The sequence below is a fragment of the Cydia amplana genome, chromosome 25 (assembly GCF_948474715.1).
Source record: "Cydia amplana chromosome 25, ilCydAmpl1.1, whole genome shotgun sequence".
NCBI classification, from domain to species: domain Eukaryota; kingdom Metazoa; phylum Arthropoda; class Insecta; order Lepidoptera; family Tortricidae; genus Cydia; species Cydia amplana.
The window spans coordinates 438,089-464,440 of NC_086093.1; the positions used below are offsets into that span (position 1 = coordinate 438,089).

General features: G+C 44.6%; 2 protein-coding genes across 2 annotated transcripts in view; one reads left to right on the top strand and one right to left on the bottom strand.

Moving 5' to 3' along the window:
• Positions 1 to 621: 621 nt before the first annotated feature.
• Positions 622 to 14,057, bottom strand: LOC134659568 (non-structural maintenance of chromosomes element 4 homolog A). The gene is made up of 7 exons (XM_063515235.1): positions 13,872 to 14,057; positions 13,214 to 13,324; positions 12,017 to 12,135; positions 10,015 to 10,184; positions 8,525 to 8,718; positions 2,225 to 2,334; positions 622 to 675 (listed from the first exon to the last, which is right to left on the bottom strand). The coding sequence occupies exons 1-7, from the start codon at positions 13,996 to 13,998 to the stop codon at positions 622 to 624; spliced, it is 885 nt and encodes a 294-aa protein (XP_063371305.1). The 5' UTR covers positions 13,999 to 14,057.
• A 666-nt stretch (positions 14,058 to 14,723) lies between these two features.
• LOC134659547 (protein mahjong) overlaps positions 14,724 to 26,352 on the top strand; it is a 67,489-nt gene continuing 55,860 nt past the window's right edge. The window contains exons 1-4 of the mRNA XM_063515213.1: positions 14,724 to 15,083; positions 16,350 to 16,500; positions 17,374 to 17,511; positions 18,747 to 18,871. Coding sequence (XP_063371283.1) covers positions 14,986 to 15,083; positions 16,350 to 16,500; positions 17,374 to 17,511; positions 18,747 to 18,871 — 512 coding nt within the window. The 5' untranslated portion in view covers positions 14,724 to 14,985. The remainder of the gene's footprint in view (positions 15,084 to 16,349; positions 16,501 to 17,373; positions 17,512 to 18,746; positions 18,872 to 26,352) is intronic.

Sequence of the window (26,352 nt, forward strand, 5' to 3'; positions counted from 1 at the left end):
TTTAAACGTGTATTCTTGACCGCATTTAGTGACTAAAATGTCATACAAAATTATCCGAAATCAGTCTTGTTTTAGAGATAAGTAAATGACAATTCTTGTGAAAATTTGTTTGTGAAATAACTCAGTGAAAAAACGCCTTCTCGGCTGCGACGCTGCCACTATGTTACTCGGTTTAGACGTACCTACTGTACTGAGTCTACTGACAGACATTAAAGTTTTAAAAGAAACTGGCAAAATGTATCTGAAATGAAAAAAAAACCTAACCATTGTAATGTTTGTTGGTGGGTGTAAAAAGAAATATTTAACGTGTCGTGTGCAGAAAACACACACAATTTTTTTTGCCGTATTCGACCAAAAATCATAACATTTTCTGGTCCTTATGACCTCAGCGGGCGCAGCGGAGCATGGTTCTATTTTTATCGCCAGTCACTATGCCCGCCACTTTCGCACTTACATACATCTTAGAACGTGACAGGCGATAAAACTGCGACCGTGCTACGCGCAGTTAAAACCTGTCGGGTTACACGTCCCACGCTGTATACAGTTTCGTTTAATGCGCATGTTCCTCAGTATTAACTTGTGGTTAAACTATGAATGGTAGTCATTCATTGTTCATGGCCGCTATCGCTTCAGCACCATCATTGGTTGGTCGATGTCGAAAGCCTTTATCAGGTCCTGAAACAAATACATTTTTTTTTATTTGACCGCTATACCCATAGAGAAATAAGTAAAATTATATTGAGATGACTTCTGTCAGCGTACCCTGTTTGAAAAATACTATATTTGCATGTCTAGGCTGACTTTGAACTGTGCTGTGCTGAAGTGAGCCTTATCACTACGACATAGGGTCCATACTGCCACCGCTGCATGTCCAGGCTGACTATGAACTGTGTCGAGCTGAAGTGAGCCTTACTACTAGGACATAGGGTCCATACTGCCACCGCTGCATGTCCAGGCTATAAACTGTGCTGAGCTGAAGTGAGCCTTACTACTAGGACATAGGGTCCATACTGCCACCGCTGCATGTCCAGGCCGACTGTGAACTGTGTCGAGCTGAAGTGAGCCTTACTACAACGACATAGGGTCCACACCTGCCACCGCTGCATGTCTAGACTAACTATGAACTGTGTCGAGCTGAAGTGAGCCTTACTACAACGACATAGGGTCCATACCTGCCACCGCTGCATGTCCAGGCTGACTATGAACTGTGTCGAGCTGAAGTGAGCCTTACTACTAGGACATAGGGTCCACACCTGCCACCGCTGCATGTCTAGACTAACTATGAACTGTGTCGAGCTGAAGTGAGCCTTACTACAACGACATAGGGTCCATACCTGCCACCGCTGCATGTCCAGGCTGACTATGAACTGTGTCGAGCTGAAGTGAGCCTTACTACTAGGACATAGGGTCCACACCTGCCACCGCTGCATGTCTAGACTAACTATGAACTGTGTCGAGCTGAAGTGAGCCTTACTACAACGACATAGGGTCCACACCTGCCACCGCTGCATGTCCAGGCCGACTGTGAACTGTGTCGAGCTGAAGTGAGCCTTACTACAACGACATAGGGTCCACACCTGCCACCGCTGCATGTCTAGACTAACTATGAACTGTGTCGAGCTGAAGTGAGCCTTACTACAACGACATAGGGTCCATACCTGCCACCGCTGCATGTCCAGGCTGACTATGAACTGTGTCGAGCTGAAGTGAGCCTTACTACTAGGACATAGGGTCCACACCTGCCACCGCTGCATGTCTAGACTAACTATGAACTGTGTCGAGCTGAAGTGAGCCTTACTACAACGACATAGGGTCCATACCTGCCACCGCTGCATGTCCAGGCTGACTATGAACTGTGTCGAGCTGAAGTGAGCCTTACTACTAGGACATAGGGTCCACACCTGCCACTGCTGCATGTCTAGACTAACTATGAACTGTGTCGAGCTGAAGTGAGCCTTACTACAACGACATAGGGTCCACACCTGCCACCGCTGCATGTCCAGGCCGACTGTGAACTGTGTCGAGCTGAAGTGAGCCTTACTACAACGACATAGGGTCCACACCTGCCACCGCTGCATGTCCAGGCTGACTATGAACTGTGCCGAGCTGAAGTGAGCCTTACTACTAGGACATAGGGTCCATACTGCCACCGCTGCATGTCCAGGCTGACTTTGAACTGTGCCGAGCTGAAGTGATCCTTACTACTAGGACATAGGGTCCATACCTGCCACCGCTGCATGTCCAGGCTGACTATGAATTGGTGTTCCTTGGCTAGGCCGCCGCCGCGAGCCTCCTCAGTCACGGGCGCTATGAATGGGAGCCCGTGCTCTTCATCTGAAAACACACGAATGCATGTTTTAGTAGTAATGGAATCTGCTACTCTTTCTGAAATGTCACGATGTTTAGTTACTAAATATTAGGTGCGAAATCTGGTGTCGGATACAGTGGAGCCCAGACGAGACAATTTTTCGCCGATCGGATGAAATTGTCCGATCGAATCGGGCCGTGCGGACACAAAAATGCCAATTTTCGAAGTTAGTATCTATGGAATGTAAATTGGTGATTAAATTGTGTACGTGTGGACGCTAAATGAGATTGGCGCCAATTATTTTCCTGATCAAATCGGTCGATTTGCCCAGCTCGTCTGGATACGGCTTACGACCACAACGAAGTAAATTTTTTAAAGTGCCTTTTATAGTTCGTTCAAAAATAAGGACTACACCATAAAGGCACTCTCTGGCGGGTTTTTTTCCCACGGGTCATTCGACATCAGATCGCATATTGTGAAAAGTTGAAAAAGCTCTAAAAGTAGTAAAGATATCAAGCAAGACACGAGATGAAACGTCCGCCTGTCTATCTATCTGTGTGTGTGTGTGTCTCTGTGTGTGTGTGTGTGTGTGTGTGTGTGTGTGTGATAGTTACCCACGTAGCAGGACACAGCCCCCTCTCTGACCAGGAAGGACAGATGGTAGACATTCTCCACAGAGCGGGCGAAGCTCCCCGGGTCCAGCACGGTGTGGAAGTAGCTGAGCGGCGCGCCGGTGCGCTGGCAGCTCTCTCCCTCTGTCTGTGTGTGTGTGTGTGATAGTTACCCACGTAGCAGGACACAGCCCCCTCTCTGACCAGGAAGGACAGATGGTAGACATTCTCCACAGAGCGGGCGAAGCTCCCCGGGTCCAGCACGGTGTGGAAGTAGCTGAGCGGCGCGCCGGTGCGCTGGCAGCTCTCTCCCTCTGTGTGTGTGTGTGTGTGTGTGTGATAGTTACCCACGTAGCAGGACACAGCCCCCTCTCTGACCAGGAAGGACAGATGGTAGACATTCTCCACAGAGCGGGCGAAGCTCCCCGGGTCCAGCACGGTGTGGAAGTAGCTGAGCGGCGCGCCGGTGCGCTGGCAGCTCTCTCCCTCTGTGTGTGTGTGTGTGTGTGTGTGATAGTTACCCACGTAGCAGGACACAGCCCCCTCTCTGACCAGGAAGGACAGATGGTAGACATTCTCCACAGAGCGGGCGAAGCTCCCCGGGTCCAGCACGGTGTGGAAGTAGCTGAGCGGCGCGCCGGTGCGCTGGCAGCTCTCTCCCTCTGTGTGTGTGTGTGTGTGTGTGTGTGATAGTTACCCACGTAGCAGGACACAGCCCCCTCTCTGACCAGGAAGGACAGATGGTAGACATTCTCCACAGAGCGGGCGAAGCTCCCCGGGTCCAGCACGGTGTGGAAGTAGCTGAGCGGCGCGCCGGTGCGCTGGCAGCTCTCTCCCTCTGTGTGTGTGTGTGTGTGTGTGTGATAGTTACCCACGTAGCAGGACACAGCCCCCTCTCTGACCAGGAAGGACAGATGGTAGACATTCTCCACAGAGCGGGCGAAGCTCCCCGGGTCCAGCACGGTGTGGAAGTAGCTGAGCGGCGCGCCGGTGCGCTGGCAGCTCTCTCCCTCTGTGTGTGTGTGTGTGTGTGTGTGATAGTTACCCACGTAGCAGGACACAGCCCCCTCTCTGACCAGGAAGGACAGATGGTAGACATTCTCCACAGAGCGGGCGAAGCTCCCCGGGTCCAGCACGGTGTGGAAGTAGCTGAGCGGCGCGCCGGTGCGCTGGCAGCTCTCTCCCTCTGTGTGTGTGTGTGTGTGTGTGTGTGATAGTTACCCACGTAGCAGGACACAGCCCCCTCTCTGACCAGGAAGGACAGATGGTAGACATTCTCCACAGAGCGGGCGAAGCTCCCCGGGTCCAGCACGGTGTGGAAGTAGCTGAGCGGCGCGCCGGTGCGCTGGCAGCTCTCTCCCTCTGTGTGTGTGTGTGTGTGTGTGTGTGATAGTTACCCACGTAGCAGGACACAGCCCCCTCTCTGACCAGGAAGGACAGATGGTAGACATTCTCCACAGAGCGGGCGAAGCTCCCCGGGTCCAGCACGGTGTGGAAGTAGCTGAGCGGCGCGCCGGTGCGCTGGCAGCTCTCTCCCTCTGTGTGTGTGTGTGTGTGTGTGTGATAGTTACCCACGTAGCAGGACACAGCCCCCTCTCTGACCAGGAAGGACAGATGGTAGACATTCTCCACAGAGCGGGCGAAGCTCCCCGGGTCCAGCACGGTGTGGAAGTAGCTGAGCGGCGCGCCGGTGCGCTGGCAGCTCTCTCCCTCTGTGTGTGTGTGTGTGTGTGTGTGTGATAGTTACCCACGTAGCAGGACACAGCCCCCTCTCTGACCAGGAAGGACAGATGGTAGACATTCTCCACAGAGCGGGCGAAGCTCCCCGGGTCCAGCACGGTGTGGAAGTAGCTGAGCGGCGCGCCGGTGCGCTGGCAGCTCTCTCCCTCTGTGTGTGTGTGTGTGTGTGTGTGTGATAGTTACCCACGTAGCAGGACACAGCCCCCTCTCTGACCAGGAAGGACAGATGGTAGACATTCTCCACAGAGCGGGCGAAGCTCCCCGGGTCCAGCACGGTGTGGAAGTAGCTGAGCGGCGCGCCGGTGCGCTGGCAGCTCTCTCCCTCTGTGTGTGTGTGTGTGTGTGTGTGTGATAGTTACCCACGTAGCAGGACACAGCCCCCTCTCTGACCAGGAAGGACAGATGGTAGACATTCTCCACAGAGCGGGCGAAGCTCCCCGGGTCCAGCACGGTGTGGAAGTAGCTGAGCGGCGCGCCGGTGCGCTGGCAGCTCTCTCCCTCTGTGTGTGTGTGTGTGTGTGTGTGTGATAGTTACCCACGTAGCAGGACACAGCCCCCTCTCTGACCAGGAAGGACAGATGGTAGACATTCTCCACAGAGCGGGCGAAGCTCCCCGGGTCCAGCACGGTGTGGAAGTAGCTGAGCGGCGCGCCGGTGCGCTGGCAGCTCTCTCCCTCTGTGTGTGTGTGTGTGTGTGTGTGTGATAGTTACCCACGTAGCAGGACACAGCCCCCTCTCTGACCAGGAAGGACAGATGGTAGACATTCTCCACAGAGCGGGCGAAGCTCCCCGGGTCCAGCACGGTGTGGAAGTAGCTGAGCGGCGCGCCGGTGCGCTGGCAGCTCTCTCCCTCTGTGTGTGTGTGTGTGTGTGTGTGTGATAGTTACCCACGTAGCAGGACACAGCCCCCTCTCTGACCAGGAAGGACAGATGGTAGACATTCTCCACAGAGCGGGCGAAGCTCCCCGGGTCCAGCACGGTGTGGAAGTAGCTGAGCGGCGCGCCGGTGCGCTGGCAGCTCTCTCCCTCTGTGTGTGTGTGTGTGTGTGTGTGATAGTTACCCACGTAGCAGGACACAGCCCCCTCTCTGACCAGGAAGGACAGATGGTAGACATTCTCCACAGAGCGGGCGAAGCTCCCCGGGTCCAGCACGGTGTGGAAGTAGCTGAGCGGCGCGCCGGTGCGCTGGCAGCTCTCTCCCTCTGTGTGTGTGTGTGTGTGTGTGTGATAGTTACCCACGTAGCAGGACACAGCCCCCTCTCTGACCAGGAAGGACAGATGGTAGACATTCTCCACAGAGCGGGCGAAGCTCCCCGGGTCCAGCACGGTGTGGAAGTAGCTGAGCGGCGCGCCGGTGCGCTGGCAGCTCTCTCCCTCTGTGTGTGTGTGTGTGTGTGTGTGTGATAGTTACCCACGTAGCAGGACACAGCCCCCTCTCTGACCAGGAAGGACAGATGGTAGACATTCTCCACAGAGCGGGCGAAGCTCCCCGGGTCCAGCACGGTGTGGAAGTAGCTGAGCGGCGCGCCGGTGCGCTGGCAGCTCTCTCCCTCTGTGTGTGTGTGTGTGTGTGTGTGTGATAGTTACCCACGTAGCAGGACACAGCCCCCTCTCTGACCAGGAAGGACAGATGGTAGACATTCTCCACAGAGCGGGCGAAGCTCCCCGGGTCCAGCACGGTGTGGAAGTAGCTGAGCGGCGCGCCGGTGCGCTGGCAGCTCTCTCCCTCTGTGTGTGTGTGTGTGTGTGTGTGTGATAGTTACCCACGTAGCAGGACACAGCCCCCTCTCTGACCAGGAAGGACAGATGGTAGACATTCTCCACAGAGCGGGCGAAGCTCCCCGGGTCCAGCACGGTGTGGAAGTAGCTGAGCGGCGCGCCGGTGCGCTGGCAGCTCTCTCCCTCTGTGTGTGTGTGTGTGTGTGTGTGTGATAGTTACCCACGTAGCAGGACACAGCCCCCTCTCTGACCAGGAAGGACAGATGGTAGACATTCTCCACAGAGCGGGCGAAGCTCCCCGGGTCCAGCACGGTGTGGAAGTAGCTGAGCGGCGCGCCGGTGCGCTGGCAGCTCTCTCCCTCTGTGTGTGTGTGTGTGTGTGTGTGTGATAGTTACCCACGTAGCAGGACACAGCCCCCTCTCTGACCAGGAAGGACAGATGGTAGACATTCTCCACAGAGCGGGCGAAGCTCCCCGGGTCCAGCACGGTGTGGAAGTAGCTGAGCGGCGCGCCGGTGCGCTGGCAGCTCTCTCCCTCTGTGTGTGTGTGTGTGTGTGTGTGTGATAGTTACCCACGTAGCAGGACACAGCCCCCTCTCTGACCAGGAAGGACAGATGGTAGACATTCTCCACAGAGCGGGCGAAGCTCCCCGGGTCCAGCACGGTGTGGAAGTAGCTGAGCGGCGCGCCGGTGCGCTGGCAGCTCTCTCCCTCTGTGTGTGTGTGTGTGTGTGTGTGATAGTTACCCACGTAGCAGGACACAGCCCCCTCTCTGACCAGGAAGGACAGATGGTAGACATTCTCCACAGAGCGGGCGAAGCTCCCCGGGTCCAGCACGGTGTGGAAGTAGCTGAGCGGCGCGCCGGTGCGCTGGCAGCTCTCTCCCTCTGTGTGTGTGTGTGTGTGTGTGTGATAGTTACCCACGTAGCAGGACACAGCCCCCTCTCTGACCAGGAAGGACAGATGGTAGACATTCTCCACAGAGCGGGCGAAGCTCCCCGGGTCCAGCACGGTGTGGAAGTAGCTGAGCGGCGCGCCGGTGCGCTGGCAGCTCTCTCCCTCTGTGTGTGTGTGTGTGTGTGTGTGATAGTTACCCACGTAGCAGGACACAGCCCCCTCTCTGACCAGGAAGGACAGATGGTAGACATTCTCCACAGAGCGGGCGAAGCTCCCCGGGTCCAGCACGGTGTGGAAGTAGCTGAGCGGCGCGCCGGTGCGCTGGCAGCTCTCTCCCTCTGTGTGTGTGTGTGTGTGTGTGTGATAGTTACCCACGTAGCAGGACACAGCCCCCTCTCTGACCAGGAAGGACAGATGGTAGACATTCTCCACAGAGCGGGCGAAGCTCCCCGGGTCCAGCACGGTGTGGAAGTAGCTGAGCGGCGCGCCGGTGCGCTGGCAGCTCTCTCCCTCTGTGTGTGTGTGTGTGTGTGTGTGTGATAGTTACCCACGTAGCAGGACACAGCCCCCTCTCTGACCAGGAAGGACAGATGGTAGACATTCTCCACAGAGCGGGCGAAGCTCCCCGGGTCCAGCACGGTGTGGAAGTAGCTGAGCGGCGCGCCGGTGCGCTGGCAGCTCTCTCCCTCTGTGTGTGTGTGTGTGTGTGTGTGTGATAGTTACCCACGTAGCAGGACACAGCCCCCTCTCTGACCAGGAAGGACAGATGGTAGACATTCTCCACAGAGCGGGCGAAGCTCCCCGGGTCCAGCACGGTGTGGAAGTAGCTGAGCGGCGCGCCGGTGCGCTGGCAGCTCTCTCCCTCTGTGTGTGTGTGTGTGTGTGTGTGTGATAGTTACCCACGTAGCAGGACACAGCCCCCTCTCTGACCAGGAAGGACAGATGGTAGACATTCTCCACAGAGCGGGCGAAGCTCCCCGGGTCCAGCACGGTGTGGAAGTAGCTGAGCGGCGCGCCGGTGCGCTGGCAGCTCTCTCCCTCTGTGTGTGTGTGTGTGTGTGTGTGTGATAGTTACCCACGTAGCAGGACACAGCCCCCTCTCTGACCAGGAAGGACAGATGGTAGACATTCTCCACAGAGCGGGCGAAGCTCCCCGGGTCCAGCACGGTGTGGAAGTAGCTGAGCGGCGCGCCGGTGCGCTGGCAGCTCTCTCCCTCTGTGTGTGTGTGTGTGTGTGTGTGATAGTTACCCACGTAGCAGGACACAGCCCCCTCTCTGACCAGGAAGGACAGATGGTAGACATTCTCCACAGAGCGGGCGAAGCTCCCCGGGTCCAGCACGGTGTGGAAGTAGCTGAGCGGCGCGCCGGTGCGCTGGCAGCTCTTCGTCACGAACCGCTTCACGCGGGCCACCATCTCTGCACCCTCTTCTGTCTTGTCCATTCTGAAAAGGATATTCATAGTTATTTACTATCACTATCACTGACATAAAAACCGAAAAATAAAAAATTACAGTAAAAGCTTGTATATGACACCGTAAGATTGTGAACCTGTTAGTTTATAATCTAACGTAGGTTAGGTTAGTTTATAATCTCCCTGCCGTCACTTTATAATTTAATTAGCGAGATTATAAACTGACGAGTGTTTACAATTGTACGGTGTCATATAAATTGAAACATTTTGCAGCGACTCAATGTCATTTCTGCATCCAGATTGAATCGCGATTGTATCGCTGAAACCGAAGTCTACAAAGGGATTAAAACTTGTTAGAGACTTAAAAAGATATAGTGCTCACTCCATACATCAGTTTTGTTATCAAAACGACTATTATTTTAGTAGTCGACATCTAGCGTCAGATAGCGGAATTATCAGTACTTCTCTTTGCTTTAATATAACTCTTTTGCCTGTTTCTGACAAAAAATCAGTTATGTATTCTACTAATAGGCTACATGACTAATTTTCATTTATGGTATCAATCGATCGGGTTTGTTTTTAGGATCAAATGTCTATATGGGACCCATTGCATTAAAGTAACACAAAAGTCAGAAATTGTAGTTACAGGCCGACAGTCGCACTTCACTCGCGAAACGCCCTATACAAAACGACAAGGGAACGTGACGTCAAGGTCTCCGGGAGCCCATCTTGTAGTATGGACAAAACAAGAAAATTGCGTTTTTGTCGGTGAAATATTGCGTTTATGTATATAGTTGCTCTACAATATTTTTTTGGATGAAATGTAAGGAATCGAATGGTACCCTTACTTTCATCGTTTTTGGAAGTTAAAAACAAAACTTAAATGTTGAAACTTTCATGTCCTGTATTTTTGTAACTTTTCAATATTTTATTTTAATATCCACGTTATTGTGATAAATTGCTCGTTTGCTATCTATTTTACTATTTTGTTATAAAATTCAACATGTGTCATCATCCGTATTGGCATAGAGAAAAAAATACATAGAGTGCTCACTCCATACATCAGTTTTAGTACCAAAAAGACTATTAGCATCTAGCATCGAGTAGCGGAACTATCAGTACTGCTACTTGACAATAGATGTAGCACCGACCGGAAAGCTATGCTGTTGAGATAAGACTTTCCGGTCGGTGCTACATCTATTGTCAAGTAGCAGTACTGATAGTTCCGCTACTCGATGCTAGATGTAGACACTGAAATTAATAGTCTGAACTGATGTATGGAGTGAGCACTCTATGTATTTTTTTCTCTATGGTATTGGTCGCTCACTTGTCCACGTTGGCCGGGGCTTTCTTCTCGGCGAGCGCCTGCCGCTCGACGCGGCGGCGCTCCGCGCGCGGGCGCTCCTGAGGCGGCGCGGGCTCGAAGGCCCCAAACAGCGAGCACGTCACCGGAGCCTCCAGCGGAAACACCACGCTCCAGAATTCGGGCTTCTCTTTCTGTGGAATCAAATGTAACCTTTTTAGGGTTCCGTAGCCAAATGGCAAAAAACGGAACCCTTATAGATTCGTCATGTCTGTCTGTCTGTCCGTCTGTCTGTCCGTCCGTATGTCACAGCCACTTTTCTCCGAAACTATAAGAACTATACTGTTGAAACTTGGTAAGTAGATGTATTCTGTGAACCGCATTAAGATTTTCACACAAAAATAGAAAAAAAACAATAAATTTTTGGGGTTCCCCATACTTCGAACTGAAACTCAAAAATTTTTTTTTCATCAAACCCATACGTGTGGGGTATCTATGGATAGGTCTTCAAAAATGATATTGAGGTTTCTAATATCATTTTTTTCTAAACTGAATAGTTTGCGCGAGAGACACTTCCAAAGTGGTAAAATGTGTGTGTCCCCCCCCCCCCCCCTGTAACTTCTAAAATAAGAGAATGATAAAACTAAAAAAAATATATGATGTACATTACCATGTAAACTTCCACCGAAAATTGGTTTGAACGAGATCTAGTAAGTAGTTTTTTTTATACGTCATAAATCGCCTAAATACGGAACCCTTCATGTGCGAGTCCGACTCGCACTTGGCCGCTTTTTTTTTCTCTCTTTTTATCTGCAATCGGCTGTTTTAGCCATAATCAGATGTTATGTCTTTTTTGAGGGTTTTGAGAGGTATTCCATTAAATACTCTCTCTTGACTTTGATAGTATTTATCTTCTGTATGTAATGTAAATGTAACCTTGCGATATTCTTTTTAGGGTTCCGTACTCAAAGGGTAAAAACGGGACCCTATTACGAAGACTCCTCCGTCTGTCTGTCAGTCACCAAGCTGTAACGCATTAACCATGATAGGTAGACAGTTGAAATTTTCACAGATGATGTATTACAGTTGCCGCTGTAACAACAAATACTAAAAACAAAATAAAATAAATATTATTAATAAATGTTATATATATACAAACGTGATCTTTTTGCGGTTTTTTGCGTAATAGTAAGAAAAGTTTTTAATTATAAATACCTACATATAGCTGGTCAAGCAAATCTTGTCAGTAAAAAAGGCGCAAAATTCAAATTTTCTGTGCGACGATATCCCTTTCGCGCCTACATTTTTCAAATTTGCCGCCTTTTTTTACTGACAAGATCGGCTTGACCATCTATAAGTAGAAAATGAAAAAAAAAAACCTTTTTTGTGTCTTAAATCGACACTTGAACTAGACTTGCCAATAAGCAAGTGCTGCCCACTACCACAGGGCGGACACGCCATACATAAAAAAATATTTGCGTTTAAATGAGTGCGCGGCACGTCTGTACACGCGTCATTGTGTATGTGTGGGTAAGTCGCTATACTGAGAGGACGCCAGAAGTCCGGCAGATTTATGTCACGGGGCGAGGTAATGTAGGGGCGGGGCGATGCGTGGCCGTTCTGTATGATAATACTATTACTTCTGTGCCACTACAGCTCACACACTGTTTCTTAGAAGTTTTTACACTTCGCGCCATTGAAAAGGGGCCTCCTGTGGTGCTCCCTACTACTATAGAGAAAAAAATACATAGAGTGCTCACTTCATACATCAGTTCAGACTATTAATTTCAGTGTGTACATCTAGCATCGATATATATCGAGACAATATATGTAGCACCGACCGGAAAGTCTTATCTCAACAGCATAAGACTTTCCGGTCGGTGGCGACATCTATTGTCAAGTAGCAGTACTGATAGTTCCGTTACTCGATGCTAGATGCTAATAGTCTTTTTGGTACTAAAACTGATGTATGGAGTGAGCACTCTATGTATTTTTTTCTCTATGCTACTAAGTATGCTACACTCACAATATGCGCGGCGAGGTCCCGGCGGTCGTACACGTGCACGGCGCCCGAGACGCCGGCGGCGCACGTGGCCGCCATCTGGCTGGCCGCCCGGAGCACCCGGGACGCTAGGAAGCTCTCCGCTGAATGATAAACGGCGCACAGTTAGCAGAAGTAACAGAACTTTATTTTATTTTATTAGTACACAGTTTGGTCGACATTGTGACCAGCGACTGCTTTTGTTGGGAGAAGATTGGTGACGTAGCCGAAAGGGCCACGTCACCACCAAGGGTGAAAGGGAAAGGAAATTTAGAAATAAGAAAAGCAAGAATGGAGAAGAGAAGTTAATTTGCAGCAAAACAAATTGCCATTAATGCCATTTGGCATTAAGTCCGCCATTTGTACATTGTTGTATATATTTTGTGCAATAAAGTTTAAATAAATAAATAAAACAATAACGCTATTAGGTACAGAATGTTTTGAGTTAATGAGTTTATTTGACGACCGGTCTGGCCTAGTGGGTAGTGACCCTGCCTGTGAAGCCGCGGTCCTGGGCTCGAATCCCAGTAAGGGCATTTATTTGTGTGATGAGCACAGATATTTGTTCCTGCGTCACGGTTGTTTTCTATGTATTTATGTATTTGTATATTATATCTATCGTTGTCTGACTACCCACAACACAAGCCTTCTTGAGCTTACAGTGGGGCTTAGTCAATTTTGTGTAAAAATGTCTTATAATATTTATTTATTTATTTATTGCAGGAGTTACCAACTAATAGTAGGTATTTAACTCCTGCAGGGTCTGTTCTTTTCCCAGTGGGGGCGGCTAGAGTAGTACCCCACAGGTCTGAAATAGAACTGCAAAAGGTTTGCATAGTGCTATCATAGTTTGCTATTTTCTATACGATTTGGCTTAAAGGGCTGGCATCCAGGGCATTAAAAAAAATCACAATTCAAGGGATTGACAGGCCAGCTATGATGGCGCCATCTGCTAACAGCTAAATAATAAAGCCAACCCCATTGCTAGTGTAAAGCCCCGTCTCCATATCGCGCGGCAAACCATCGAACATTGGCTCGCGCGGCAGCCGCGCGCAATGGATACCGGGCGCATCGAGTTGGCTCGCGCGGCAGCCCGGTACGCATTGCGCGCGGCTGCCGCGCGAGCCAATGTTCGATGGTTTGCCGCGCGATATGGAGACGGGGCTTTATGTAATAAATTACTTGGGTTCTTGACCCTGTCCTCCATGGAGCCCTCCTGCAGCAGCTCGTCGGCCTCCTTGATGACGTTGGTGGTGTACTCCATCTTCTCATCCATACTGGCACCTTCCAGTTCTGCAAATAAAAAAAGTTAATATTAGCACAGAATAAATAATAATACTAAGTACAGAAGACTCACTCTCTAACAAAATGCGTCTGTTACGATCAGCACAGATATGGCCGCTAGGTAGCGACAGCGCCACGCGCGGCTTATGGCTTTTCCCAAAATTGAGGCGGAACAGAGCTACCTGTAGCAAAGCGACGAAATCGCGGAGTGAGCCACGCCTGATATTAGGCTTGTGTCGGTTGCGAACTAAGAACTGTTAGGAATGAAATCCCGTGAAGGACCGATAGCAACTAAAACTTTTTGCATACTCTTAATCAGTCTTTAGGTCCTTTAGTTCAGTGGTCATACAAAAAATACCGGTATTGTTACTGTCTAGTAACAAACACTAAACAATTCTACTATGTACTAGTCTTTGACCAAATTATAAAGAAATCCTGCCTCATCAGAGGCTGAAAATGCCATGCTCTTGACTCTGCCGCCTCTGGCTTAACGTTTCGGTGATAAGAGGCCACTAATTTCAGAAATAACAGATCTTGGCGCGTTACGCTTGCTTACCGAGTTTTGAAAACCCTTCAAGGAAATTCCGATACTGCACTTTTCTGTCGACGCTCATCCTGCTCCGCGTCGTCATCGACGAGCTAGGGCTCGGCCCCGAGGAGCTCTTGTCCTTTCTCTTGCTCATTTTCTAAATTGTTTAAATTTTTGTTTTGATACCAACAATGGCGGGCGGGCAGACACGATTTTTTTACTTGACGGAACTGTTACCAGCGTGCTTGTTAAAATTCCCAGATATAGACATATACAAGCTACAAGCTCGTTGTATGCCTCTCTTTCTAAAAAATAATTATGGTTTTTGTACTTGTAGCTTTATAAAATGAAACCCAATTGGGCCCAAGGCTAACCGCATGCGCAGATGCACGGAATTTTCATTCGGTTTCCATACGGAATGACATATGGGAATGAGACGTCGCTCTACACATGCATAGCGCTGTCTCGCTTGCGCATGTCATTCCTTACGGAAAATTCCGTGCGTCTGTATGCTGAATTTGTTCCGTACAATACTTTTGCCTTATTTTCCAAAATATTTGTGTTGTGTAATACTTGTGTTGCATTTCTACATATTGTAAATGGAAGTCACAAGTTACCATTTTGTAACCTAAAGATAAAGAAACAACAGAAATACCTATAGGCATAGGTAACAGCTAAAATAGAGCAGTGTGTTAAGACAACAAGGTGATTTTAATCTACAAATTGTGGATTTCTCGTTTTTCCTGGCAACTTTACAAAATAGTAATGACATTTCAGGGACGTTTTTCGTATTTTTCTTAAATAAAACCTTATACACAAAATTACGCACTTAAAACATTTTGGTGATTAATGGCAGAATGCCCTAGTCCTAGTCAGGGTCATTCGAATATGAAAATAAAAAAAAAGCAGTACGCGGTATAAAGACAATGCGTTTGTGATTATAACGATAAAACAAATTTATTTGTAAAATAAGATATAATTTTATACAATTGTAAATAAAATAATGTACAAATTAATTACACAAATCGCTGTATACAAGAAAGGGTGACAAATAGTGTTTTCGTTTTTCATGTCCGTGACAGTTGTGAGCAAGGTTATAAATTAATAATTTTGTGAATTAGATACGCTCTAGTGGAAAATAATGGATTCGGCTCCTGCCCAGGAAGTCACGGAGCTGCTGAAGCAATGGGAGGACCAGCACTTGACGCCGAACTACGATCCCATACCCACTTTGACGAGGTAAGACGTCTGCAGAGGGTAGAGAGACAAACGTCAAAATTGGCACATTGTAAACTGAAATCAACGTGAGATTTGTTATTTTTGGTCGGGAAGACATGTACCCTGCTCTAGCTGGCCGTATGTTCGCCAAATTACTGAAATCGAGTTCCATATGCTTCATGGTTATAGCGTAGCTACTTAACCCTAGTTTTCATCCGATAATTTATCAAAGTATTGTCTTGCAAGTTTACAAGTTAAAACTTGTTGATTAGATTGCAGATATAAATTGCAACACCATGTTGTGTAATTAAAGTATAGAAAAATCTAGAATATTCTTTTAATTACATAATGTACCTTATTCTGTAATTAATATTAATTTTTTATTCTGCTGAAAAAAATGACTACCTCCTTATGTTAAGAATGTATTGATATTTGGACAAATGTGTCTTTGTGAAATACAATACAAACTTCTCAATAATTACCACAAACTCAGAATACTAAAAATTACTTTTTACTGCATGGTTCTACTGCGGAACTTCATCTTCCAACTAAAGTCATGGTTAACAGTGGTGGATTTGCCCTGAGGCCCAGTAGACCCGGGCCTAGGGCCACAGTCTAAATTATGGGTGCTGAGAAAGGAGTGGCTAGTACTTACTGCAGGGCCTAGGGCAGCCAAGACTGCAAATCCGCCACTGATGATTAGGTACTTAACCCTTAGCTTGATAAAAACTTCATAGCTCCATACCTTAAGCATATGTTGGACTAAACAGCCCTTACAATTTTAGTAAAAAATAAACTGCAGCAGAAATGGTCATTTATTGAATTGTCAGCTGTACCTTATACAAACATTCAGCCATATAGTCAAATATTTGGCAGAATTCAATATCGCACTCTTATCATCGTCGCATCGTCTTATTGATAAATCTACTGGAATTTCCTAGAGTCCTCACGACACAGGCTTGACCTAGTGTGAGGGCTACTGCTAACCAAATTGTAACATTTTAAGTGAAACTGATTTGTTTTATCCTATATGTTTCATATGCCTGGTAATTAAATAATTTTTTTGTATTTTTTTTTTGTATTTTGTATCAGCCATAAATAGGCTAGTTCTAACTAACTCCTCAAGGCCTGGCATATGCAATGTCAAAAGCCTCTTACTCAAGGGTATTTATTGCCATCTTGCATGTGATATGGAATTACATGAAATAAATAAAGGTTGTGGTGTATGCAACACCTTGATTAAGGCATCTCGCTTACAGTTTTTCAATTTAGAATTTGTTTTCTCAGGATAGCAGAAATAATAGAAGCGGAGACAGAGAATTTCATGAAGAAAGACCCCGACCCGTTTGATGAGAGGCACCCATCCCGGACCGACCCGGAGTGCGCGCTCGGGCACGCGCTCAAGGTCATGTTCAAGAAGGACTCCTTCATGACCAAGGTACATACGTAGTTGGCGTACGTGTCGCCATCAACTTTTAGATTAAATCAGGTCCCCACAGAAAACCAGCGCCACGGTTTGCCGCGGCATTATGCTGAGCGGGGGTCCTATTTTAGCGTCTAAATGTCTTTTATGTCTGCATGCTTTTCTCTTTTCTTTGTTTTCATGTACTGTTGTGACGTGAAAATAACTGTATTTCTTTCTTCTTTTAGTTAATCAGACCAGTCGGAAAAAAAAGTTTATGTGGTCCGAACGTAGGACAAGGGCAGTAAGACCACGTGTACAGAGGTGTACAGAGTGGTCTTTATTAGCGATGTATCAACTAGTCGGGAAAGCCGACTATCCGGCCTCATTTGTAGTCAATCGCCGTCGGCGACTAGTGGGTGACAGAAAAACAGGGCAAAAAGAAAGCAACAGCAAATATTTACCATAAGCTTTTCACCAGTTTTACGCAAATTCCTATTTAGGGTGCTTACGGAAACTTTTGTTCGAATTATTGACTGTGTGGTCGCTTTCTTAGGGGTCATCCATTAATTAAATCACGAATTTCTAGGGATTTGCCAAGTGTGACAATGGGGGGGCCATTGTCACACTTGGCAAACCCCTCCCCCCTGGTGTGACGTCACATTTTTTTAAGGAAATCTGGAAATCGAATTATGTAGGTTGTACATATCTATTATTAATATTTTATTTTAAATAATTTAAATAAATTTAAGTGACGTCACAAAGTTTGTCTCCCCCCTCCCCCCTGTCACATGTCACATTTTCTTGACCCCCCTCCCCCTCCTAAACGTGTGATATAATTAATGGCTGACCCCTTATGTCCGGTTATCGTATGAAGTAATAGCCAATAACTTATGCATCGTGTTACAGCTAGTCAACGATTACGTGCGCGACACGTACTACTCCCGGCAGAGCATCACCGGCCGAGACGTGCACAAACTTAATGTGGCAGCTTGCCGCCTCACGCTCGATCTGATGCCTGGCCTCGAGATGAGCGTCGTGTTCCAGGTAATCACTACATCACTATCAATACATATTATAAAACAAGGTCCCCTGCCGCGTCTGTCTGTCTGTATGTTTGCGATAAACTCATAAACTACTATACGGATTTTTATGCGGTTTTCACCTATTAATAAAGTGATTCTTGAGGAAGGTTTTGGTGTATAATTTGTAAAGGTTTTGTCGTTGAACTACCTGTGTGAAGCCGGGGCGGGTCGCTAGTATAGTATAAAACAAAGTCGTTTCCCCGCTGTCTGTCCCTATGTATGCTTAGATCTTTAAAACTACGCAACGGATTTTGATGCGGACGATGCGGTGTCTTTTAAATTTTAATAGATAGAGTGATACAACAGGAAGGTTTCTGTATAATTTGTTAACCCGTGCGAAGCCGGGGCTGGTCGCTAGTGTCACTACAAAACCGACCTTCAAGCAAAAGCGTACTCCCATCTTAAAGGCCACTTGCAAATCGTCTGGTGCTACAGGTATCCATGGGCGACCGTAATAGATTACCATTAGGCAATTCGTCTGCTCGTTTGCCTGTTGAATAAAAAAAAAAAAACAAAAGATACAGATAAGATATGATATGATAAGATAAGATATGTTCATAATTACTACTGTCACTTATGGCATTATAATTTGGGAAAATTCTACAATACTATTTCATGAAAATTGTAGTTATAGTCTGTCAAGCCGGATATGTCAGTAGCAATGTAAAGCAAACTAAAGTATGGTATCCCTAGGCAACGAACCAAAATAAAATAAAATAAAAAGCAGCAATGTACATCGAACAACGATTGAAATATAAACAAAACAGTTCCACAGATAAGATATAAATGACACGCGATTTTCGAACAATTCAAACGTAGTGTTGCTGAGCCGCGATTTTTCAAATTTGCCGCCGTTTTCTACTGACAAGATTTGCTTGACCAAGTATAAAAACTTAGTGTTTATTTTTTATAGGTTAGAGACCTCACCTCACCCTCACACTACTTAGCGTTTATTGAGCGTCGGCGTCTAGTCAGCACCATATAAAATGGTGGAGCTGACTAGACGCCGACGCTCGATCGCTACGGTGGGAACTCTTAAGGCCCACTTGCACCATCCCACTAACCCGGGGTTAAGCGGTTAAACCGTTAACCTAGTGTCAAATTGTACTGGTAACCATGGTAACTCCAGGTTTAACCGGTTAACCCCGGGTTAGTGGAATGGAGCAATGGCCTAAGTATATGTGTGTACGCTTGCAGGATAACGACGCCCTGATCCACCGGCTGGTGGGCTGGGCGACCAGCTCGACGGAGCCGCTCCAGTGCTACGCCACGGGGCTGCTCGCCGCCGCCATGGAGGTGCAGGAGATCGCCACCAACTTTAGGTACCTTTACTTTGTTTCGTACACCCTTTGACCCGAAAAAAAAAAAAAAAAAAAAAAAAAAAAACCCTTTGACAGCCAAAGGCTTCCATCAACACGAGCTTCCGGCACGGAAGGGATAGGCCCAAGCGATATCTTGACATTCAAATCATTCTGCCATTTTTCGCGGGGGGGAACGTACACAGTCGCACTCTAATCTGTAATGTCGACACAAATACATATAAAATGACACCCTACACAGACAAATCTTGCACACCTCGATCTGTTTTTGTGTACGGACGAGTCACAAGTGTCACAACACGCACACTAACACATTTTCGTCAAAGAATTTTATCGTTTTCTGAGAGATGAGAAATCGGATTTGTCGCTCGACCGATCCGCAATTTGTACTGGGCGAGGAAAATCGATAAATCCAGCAATTACATGAGACTAAAATATAATAATTGTGTTTAAATGTAATTAAACGTATGACATGTAAAAAAATTGATGTCCCCGACCTCTTTTTACAACAAAAAACCGAGCAATTAGGCATTTTTCTGCCGCTGTGTTCACTCGCGCGTCTGGACTCGGTCTAGTTTAAAATCCGAGCGCAACTAGTTTTATTACCCGCGCTAGATCAGTTGATCTTGTACCTAGGCAGAGGGGAAATAGTGTGAATGCCGCATCCCTTCCGTGTTGATCGAAGGCCAAAGGCAACAGTCAGGTCAGATATAACGTCCTAAGGCCCAAGGTTCAACCTATAGCCTATTGGGACCGTGCACGATGGCAGCGCCGCCTAGTGTTCGCAACGTGGTCGGCGCTGTCAAATAACGAGCGCAACAAAATAAAGATTATTCCTTAAAAATATTTACTATAATGTACTTAACAATGTGCGGAATCTATTCCTATTTCATGTTAAATACACTTGGTGTTTTGCTTTAGTGAAAACGGTAAGAATTATCTGTGTATTTTATATTATTCGGTCAATTTTCTTCGTTGTTGTTTCGTTACAAATTCAATGAAAAAATGTATGTTTCGCTATGTTTTGATGACTTACTTAGTGATCCTCATCCTGGGGATACGTACGATGCTTGCAATTATAAAAACTTTGACCTTTTTCACAGGTTTTAATCAACATATTTTGTGTAAAAAATTTATGTTCTCCCGCTTTAGGCACAATGTCTGTTGTGACACTTGTGACAGACGACAGATAACCCTACGTGCCAAAAGTGTGCTTTTGACGGGCTTTCAATAACTAATATTACATTTACTTAATGTTGGTACACTGTATTAGCCATACTATTTTATTAACATACAAGAAAAACTCTGTGTTGACACTTGACATAGACTAGATAAAATGTTTAGCCATTACGTTGTTAAGCCTGGAATAGTACTATATGATATAAAAGGCTAATATCTAGCTCGGTGTTGAAAATATATAAAATTTAATATTACTGTTTCGTCCAGTATTATTGCAGTTTACCACACAATAGCTATCGTGACCCATTTTTATCGTAAGTGTGATTATAAAGCTAAAATAACTGAGAAGTATGGGAATTGACAGAAACAAAGTTACCAAACTTGTCAGTATTGGCCACATCAAGCGCTGCGATCGTTTCGGCGGTGCTTTGCACGCAGGGTTGGGCAGTATTTCAATTACATGTATTTGAAATACGTATTTGAAATACAAATTAGTATTTTGTATTTGTATTTCAAATACTACCTCAAAAGTATTTTGTATTTGGTATTTCAAATACTGCACTCACATGTATTTAGTATTTTGTATTCCAAATACTTCAAGCTTCAAAATACATTTCTATAAATACATTTTATTAAATTCTATAATCCTAAAATGTCTACTCTCTCGCACAAGCTGTGAGCCGACCGCGAACCTCCGATCCAGCCGAGATACAATTTTCATTGGCTGGATACTGGATCTATATTAGGTCAACTTCTGCGTGGAACTTTTCGTTTAAATCTAGGGGATAGGGTCATTGCAGTAGTTTCCGTCCTTGCACTAGTTTTCGACGACTTGACGGATTATCAAATATATATTTCATTTTTAATTTACTAGTTTTTGCGAAATCTTCATCTTCCTCGCGTTGCCCCGGCATTTTGCCACGGCTCATGGGAGCCTGGGGTCCGCTTGGAAACTAATCCCAGTAATTGGCGTTGGCACTAGTTTTTACGATAGCGACTGCCATCTGATCTTCCAACCCAGAGGGTAAACTAGGGCCGTAATTGGAATTAGTCTGGTTTCCTCACGATGTTTTCCTTCACCGAAAAGCGACTGGTAAATATCAAATGATATTTCGTACATAGTTCCGAAAACCCCATTGCGAAATATCATTGTTATATGTAGACAAATATATTGCTTAGACGCCTTAGACATAAGGATTGAAATCAGTCCAAATTTGTGCAGGAATGTAGGTATATATTCAAATTTCGTCAAGTGGACGTAAACTAGAGCTGGACGAAAACTAGCGCAATGACCCTATAAGTTTATATGAAAGGATATTCGTTAACGTTAAAACTAAATGCTAAACAAAAAAATAAATAAAGGTATATTTTGTAATTGAAATACATTATTTTAAACACTGTAATTTGTATTTTGTATTTCAAATACCCGTCACCAAAGTAGTTTGTATTTTGTATTTCAAATACTTTTAAAAATGTATTTTGTAATTTGTATTTCAAATACGTGGAAGCCAGTATTTTGCCCAACCCTGTTTGCACGAGCGAATAGTACTTCTTCAGTTTGATGAAATTTAAACCATGTTCAATTGAAACAGAGTTGCATTTCTTTTGTTCGCGCCAGGGGCGTTCGAAGGGTTAATAGAAAAAATAAAAGGGTAGGGTAATTCGCCAGTAACTGGCCACCATAAACTAAAAATGAATTCTATTCACCTATAAACAGAATTCATTTTAGTATAACTGGCCAGCCTTCAATAACTAGCCACCTTATACTAAAATGAATACTGTTTATAGGTGAATACATTGATATAGAATAAAGAACTGGATACCCAATCAGCCGCAAAAAATGGCCCCACAAAAGTAACGTTGAAACAGATCACGCGTTACTTTTTCGTTTAGTCTTGTTTGAAACGCTCAAATGTGAAGTTGTCAACAATTACGAAATGTGCCGTTAAAATATGTAAAAATAACAATGATAAAACAAGGAAAAAGGATGGAATGTATTTCTTTCGGTTAGTTCTTTGGATAGCATTACATAATTTATGTAATCTGGTGGTAATTTTATGGTTTTGAATAAATTAATTTGTTAGTACCAAAGAAGGGATGTCAAGGAACAAAAATCTAATGAGTCGATGTGAGGTCAATATTTATTTTTATTTTTATATGGAATTCGTAAGGAATAATATTATGTTTAAATTCAAGATTTCCAAGAAAACCTATGCGACGTGCAAAGTGGACTGCTATTTAATTATAGCAAGAGATAGGGGTGATGCAGTTTTAAACAAAGCAAAACGGCACTTGTGTGATCGGCCCATTTCCCTGTTTCCGACAACCAATAAGGGCTTATATCGACTAACTGTAAATGCTAAACCTGTCTGAACACAGTGACAACCACAGGATTTTTTTGGGTTATTTCCACCAACTCGCTTTGGTGGTAACTAGTGGGAATTATTTTTCCCAGTAGTTACCAGTGGTAAAAGGTGGAAAAAAAAAATCCTAGTAGTTACCACTGATATCAACTTGGTGGTAACTAGTGGGAACAACCCGATTTTTTTTATAAAGTATGGACTTTATAAAAAAAATCCAATCAGTACCTAAATGTCCCCGTGCACCCGTGCGATGAGTAAATGTAGATCTAAAATACACAGTTATTTTATTTAATAAGTTGAATTTATTTCAAGGAAATTAGTATTTAAAGACGTATACTTACTTATTAAAAATTTAATTTGTTTGAATTTGAACCACGAATTAATTTTATTTAAACTCCCGATTAAATTAAATTTGTTTTATTTATTACTTCAATTGGTTTTTCTGTACAGTAATACCTATTCAAGTGTACCAAAGTGACTCCATTCGTTCATTATTCTCGTTTGACGTTGCTTGACGTAAATACGTTACGTTTAGTGCCATCGGACTAAAATTTTTAACAGTGTTGGTACTTATGTATGCAAATTTGACACTTAGTGCTTACGACATTAAGCTCTTTTCTGTACGAAACATTTATCTTGACTCAAAATTTACGTAAGCGTTTTTATCATCAATGCAAATGGTGCGAAACGTCATTGGGATCCACATTTCTTGACGTTTTTGTTCTGCTTTGTGTGTCTATTTCTTTTATATTAAGTCAGTGGGTGAATAGAATTCATTTCAGTTCAGGGTGGCGAGTTACTGGCGAATTACCCTATATCGATAAAGTGCTAAGAATTTTTATTCAAGTAGGCATAATTACAATGCGCTTATGAACGTCAAATAAAGCTAGGTAGACCGGCTCCAACCCTACACTTCTGCCCCCAGAAGATTTAAGTCCCCCCTCAATTGGAGGAGGGTATCCTAATATGGGACCGGCAACAAACTCGGCGGGACACATCTTTTCAAAAAAAATTACATCTTATAATTAACATGCAATGTCACCTTTGGGCAGGAGCACCTAGATGCCACCTTGGTCCCTTCAAATCAGTCCAAAGGCGCGCTATGAATAGTCTACGATCCCAAACTTACAAGCGATATTGAATCTTCAAGTCTAAGGAGATCTCCAAAAAGAAGTGTATAAGTTTTAAAATGGTCGGCAACGCGCATTACCCGCCCCTGGAGTGTAGACGTCCATAGGATGCGGTGACCGTTTACCATCAGGTGAGTCGTAAGCTTGTTAGCCACCGATGGACTAAAAAAACACTTATTTGTCTAAATCAAAAGTAAACTTTAATAAGTAAAAAGTAACCCTTTCGTTAGTTCATTTGGTTTGGGGGGGGGGGGGGGGGGGGTTGGGGCGCAAATTTGGTGCCTGCCCCGGGCGCCATATCCTCTAGCTACGCCACTGACATGCATTACGAGAAAATAAGGAAAAAATAATACAATTTAAATTACTTATTGCCCATACACTAGTATTTATATTTTAGGCACTTTTATGTTTTCATTTGAGACAAAATAGTGATCAGAAAAACTATAAAATAATAATAAATATATTTTACATTACATTTTTACTGGGGGGGAAATTACTTTTCCGCACTAGTGCGTAAAATAGCACTTTTCGTGCGATGTCGAAACTTTAAAGTGCCATATGTACTGTAAAACGTTGTTCGATACACGTGCGAATAGGTAATTCGCAACTCGTGTCGATTTAAAACACTCCCTTCGGTCGTGTTTTAATTTATCGCCACTCGTTTCGAATTTCCTCTTTTTCGCACTTGTATCGAAAATAACTACTTTTCATCGAGTTGTCTTCCGTTGGTGGGTCGTGTCCGAACCATATTTTAAATATACATAATCAAAACAATATGGTAACAATAACAACAAAAAGGAACAGCCAACGTTTCACTAATAAAACAATATTTTAAAATAATACAATAAATTTTAAACTGAAATAAATGTCATATACTTAGACTTGTTGTTCTAATAATATGTACTTCCATAAATTTTACACTGTCTTCAGTATTTTCTAAGGATAGCCACGAAAACAATATACATATAGGGGGTCCCTTTGTTTCCCATAAAGTTCTTAGTCATAATGTATTGTTTGTCATATTATCATAAGTCATAAAACTGAAACCGTTAACTTTTCAGGATTTCCGTAAGGTTATCAGATGGGTTAGGTTAGGTTTGTTTTATGGCGATCCTGAAAAGTGACGCGTTTCTGTACCAAATAAATTATGACTAACGGAAATGCGGGCAAACAATACATTATAAAACTTTTTGGGAAACATTAGAAACCCGTACATATAGTAACCAAAACAAAAAAATAAGAACAGTCACTGTTTTCGGCATATTATGATTATCCCGTTTTCCCGGTTGTGGCGGTACCTTCCGATGCCCCGACAGCGCCAGCATGAACGCTAGGAATTCCGTCATTCTTGATCATATTCTTTATCCATCCAAATATATTCAGAGGGTCCAAAAACGTCAAACCTGTTCTTCCTTCCGCGTCTTCCGTCTGAGCCTCCGCCATTACTAAAACTAGTAGACACAGTGTCAAAAGCGTTTTGAATTTCATTGTTATATTGGATTTCGTTAAGCGTTTATACGTAAATGTGGAGTGTTTTTACGATGTCGAGGTTCATATATATGGAAGGTGCCATTTTATATTTATTTATTGCACTTGTATATTTAATAGTGCATGAAATGACTATGTCACAGATTAAAACTATCTTGTTTAGATAAAATATTAATTTCACAGTTGTAGTTATTTTTTTCTTGTTCGTAGATAATGAATTTGTTACAGTTCTAGTCAAATAAAATAATATTAGTTTATGTGACTGCTGCTACAAAGCTGTAGTACCACGATCCCGACTATCGGGTTGTCCGGCCTGGGAACGAAATCATAAAATACCCGATAGTCGGGTTTTCGGCACTGGCTGTGTTAATGTTAAATTACGCATTAATAAAATTTTAAATTTTACACAGATCTATAAATGTGGCTTTGGTTTCATTGTACCTAAACTAGCTGTTGCCCACGGCTTCATTCGCGTAGATTTATTTACCGATAGACACCTTTAACCCCTTTTCAAACCTAATATCTGGGAGACCTAGCTTTCCTCAAACTTAAGAATGCGTGTTTTCTCAGAGATAAGACCTAGCTAGATCGATTTTTCGCCCATATAGCTAATCTCATCGAAATCGTGAGAGCCGTTTCCGAGATCCCCGAAATATACATATAAATATAAAAGAATTGCTCGTTTAAAGGTATTAGATTAGGGGATGAATTTTCAAAAGCACAATTTCTTTTACTTTCTAATATTGTGTCTTTCTACAAGTTTCAAGTCCCTCACTCACAAAAAAAATCGTTCCCGGTAAAAACTTTCAACCTCTTTTTCACCACTTTAGGGGATGATTTTTTAAACACGCTGAAATTAATTTTCTTGTATTTTATGAAAATGTCTTTTTACGAAGTTTCAAGTTCCTCGCTTATAAGCTCCCCATACAAATTATTATCCCCTGTTCAACCCCCTTAAATAATAATAATAATAATTAAGCCTTTATTTTTATCCTTAATCTACCTTAACTATTACATAATGAATATTAATTGTAAATTATATTAGTGGTAATTAAGGCCCCTGACGGGTGAAGGCCTCCTCCAACAGTTTCCAAGTTGACCTTGAATGGGCTTTCTGTATCCAGTTTTCTCCGGCAGTTTTTTTAATATCATTAACCCAGCGATCTCTAGGGCGTCCTTTCCCTTCCCTTAGGGATTGAATATCTCAAACCCGCTTCTTATTTCTTGTACAGTCGACGTCAAAGAGAAATTTACAGCCAAAGTAACAAAAAAATGTTTACACGACCTAAATGCTATGACAATAAAGTCGTGTAAATAATTTTTT

Excerpts from the sequence above, each read along its gene's own strand:
- LOC134659568 (XM_063515235.1), bottom strand. The coding sequence starts at position 13,998 with ATGAGCAAGAGAAAGGACAAGAGCTCCTCGGGGCCGAGCCCTAGCTCG. Across the intron at positions 2,335-8,524 it reads GGCTGTGTCCTGCTACGTGG|ATGAAGAGCACGGGCTCCCA; the intron begins GTAACTATCACA and ends GTGTGTTTTCAG. Across the intron at positions 676-2,224 it reads TGGACATGCAGCGGTGGCAG|GACCTGATAAAGGCTTTCGA; the intron begins GTATGGACCCTA and ends TATTTGTTTCAG.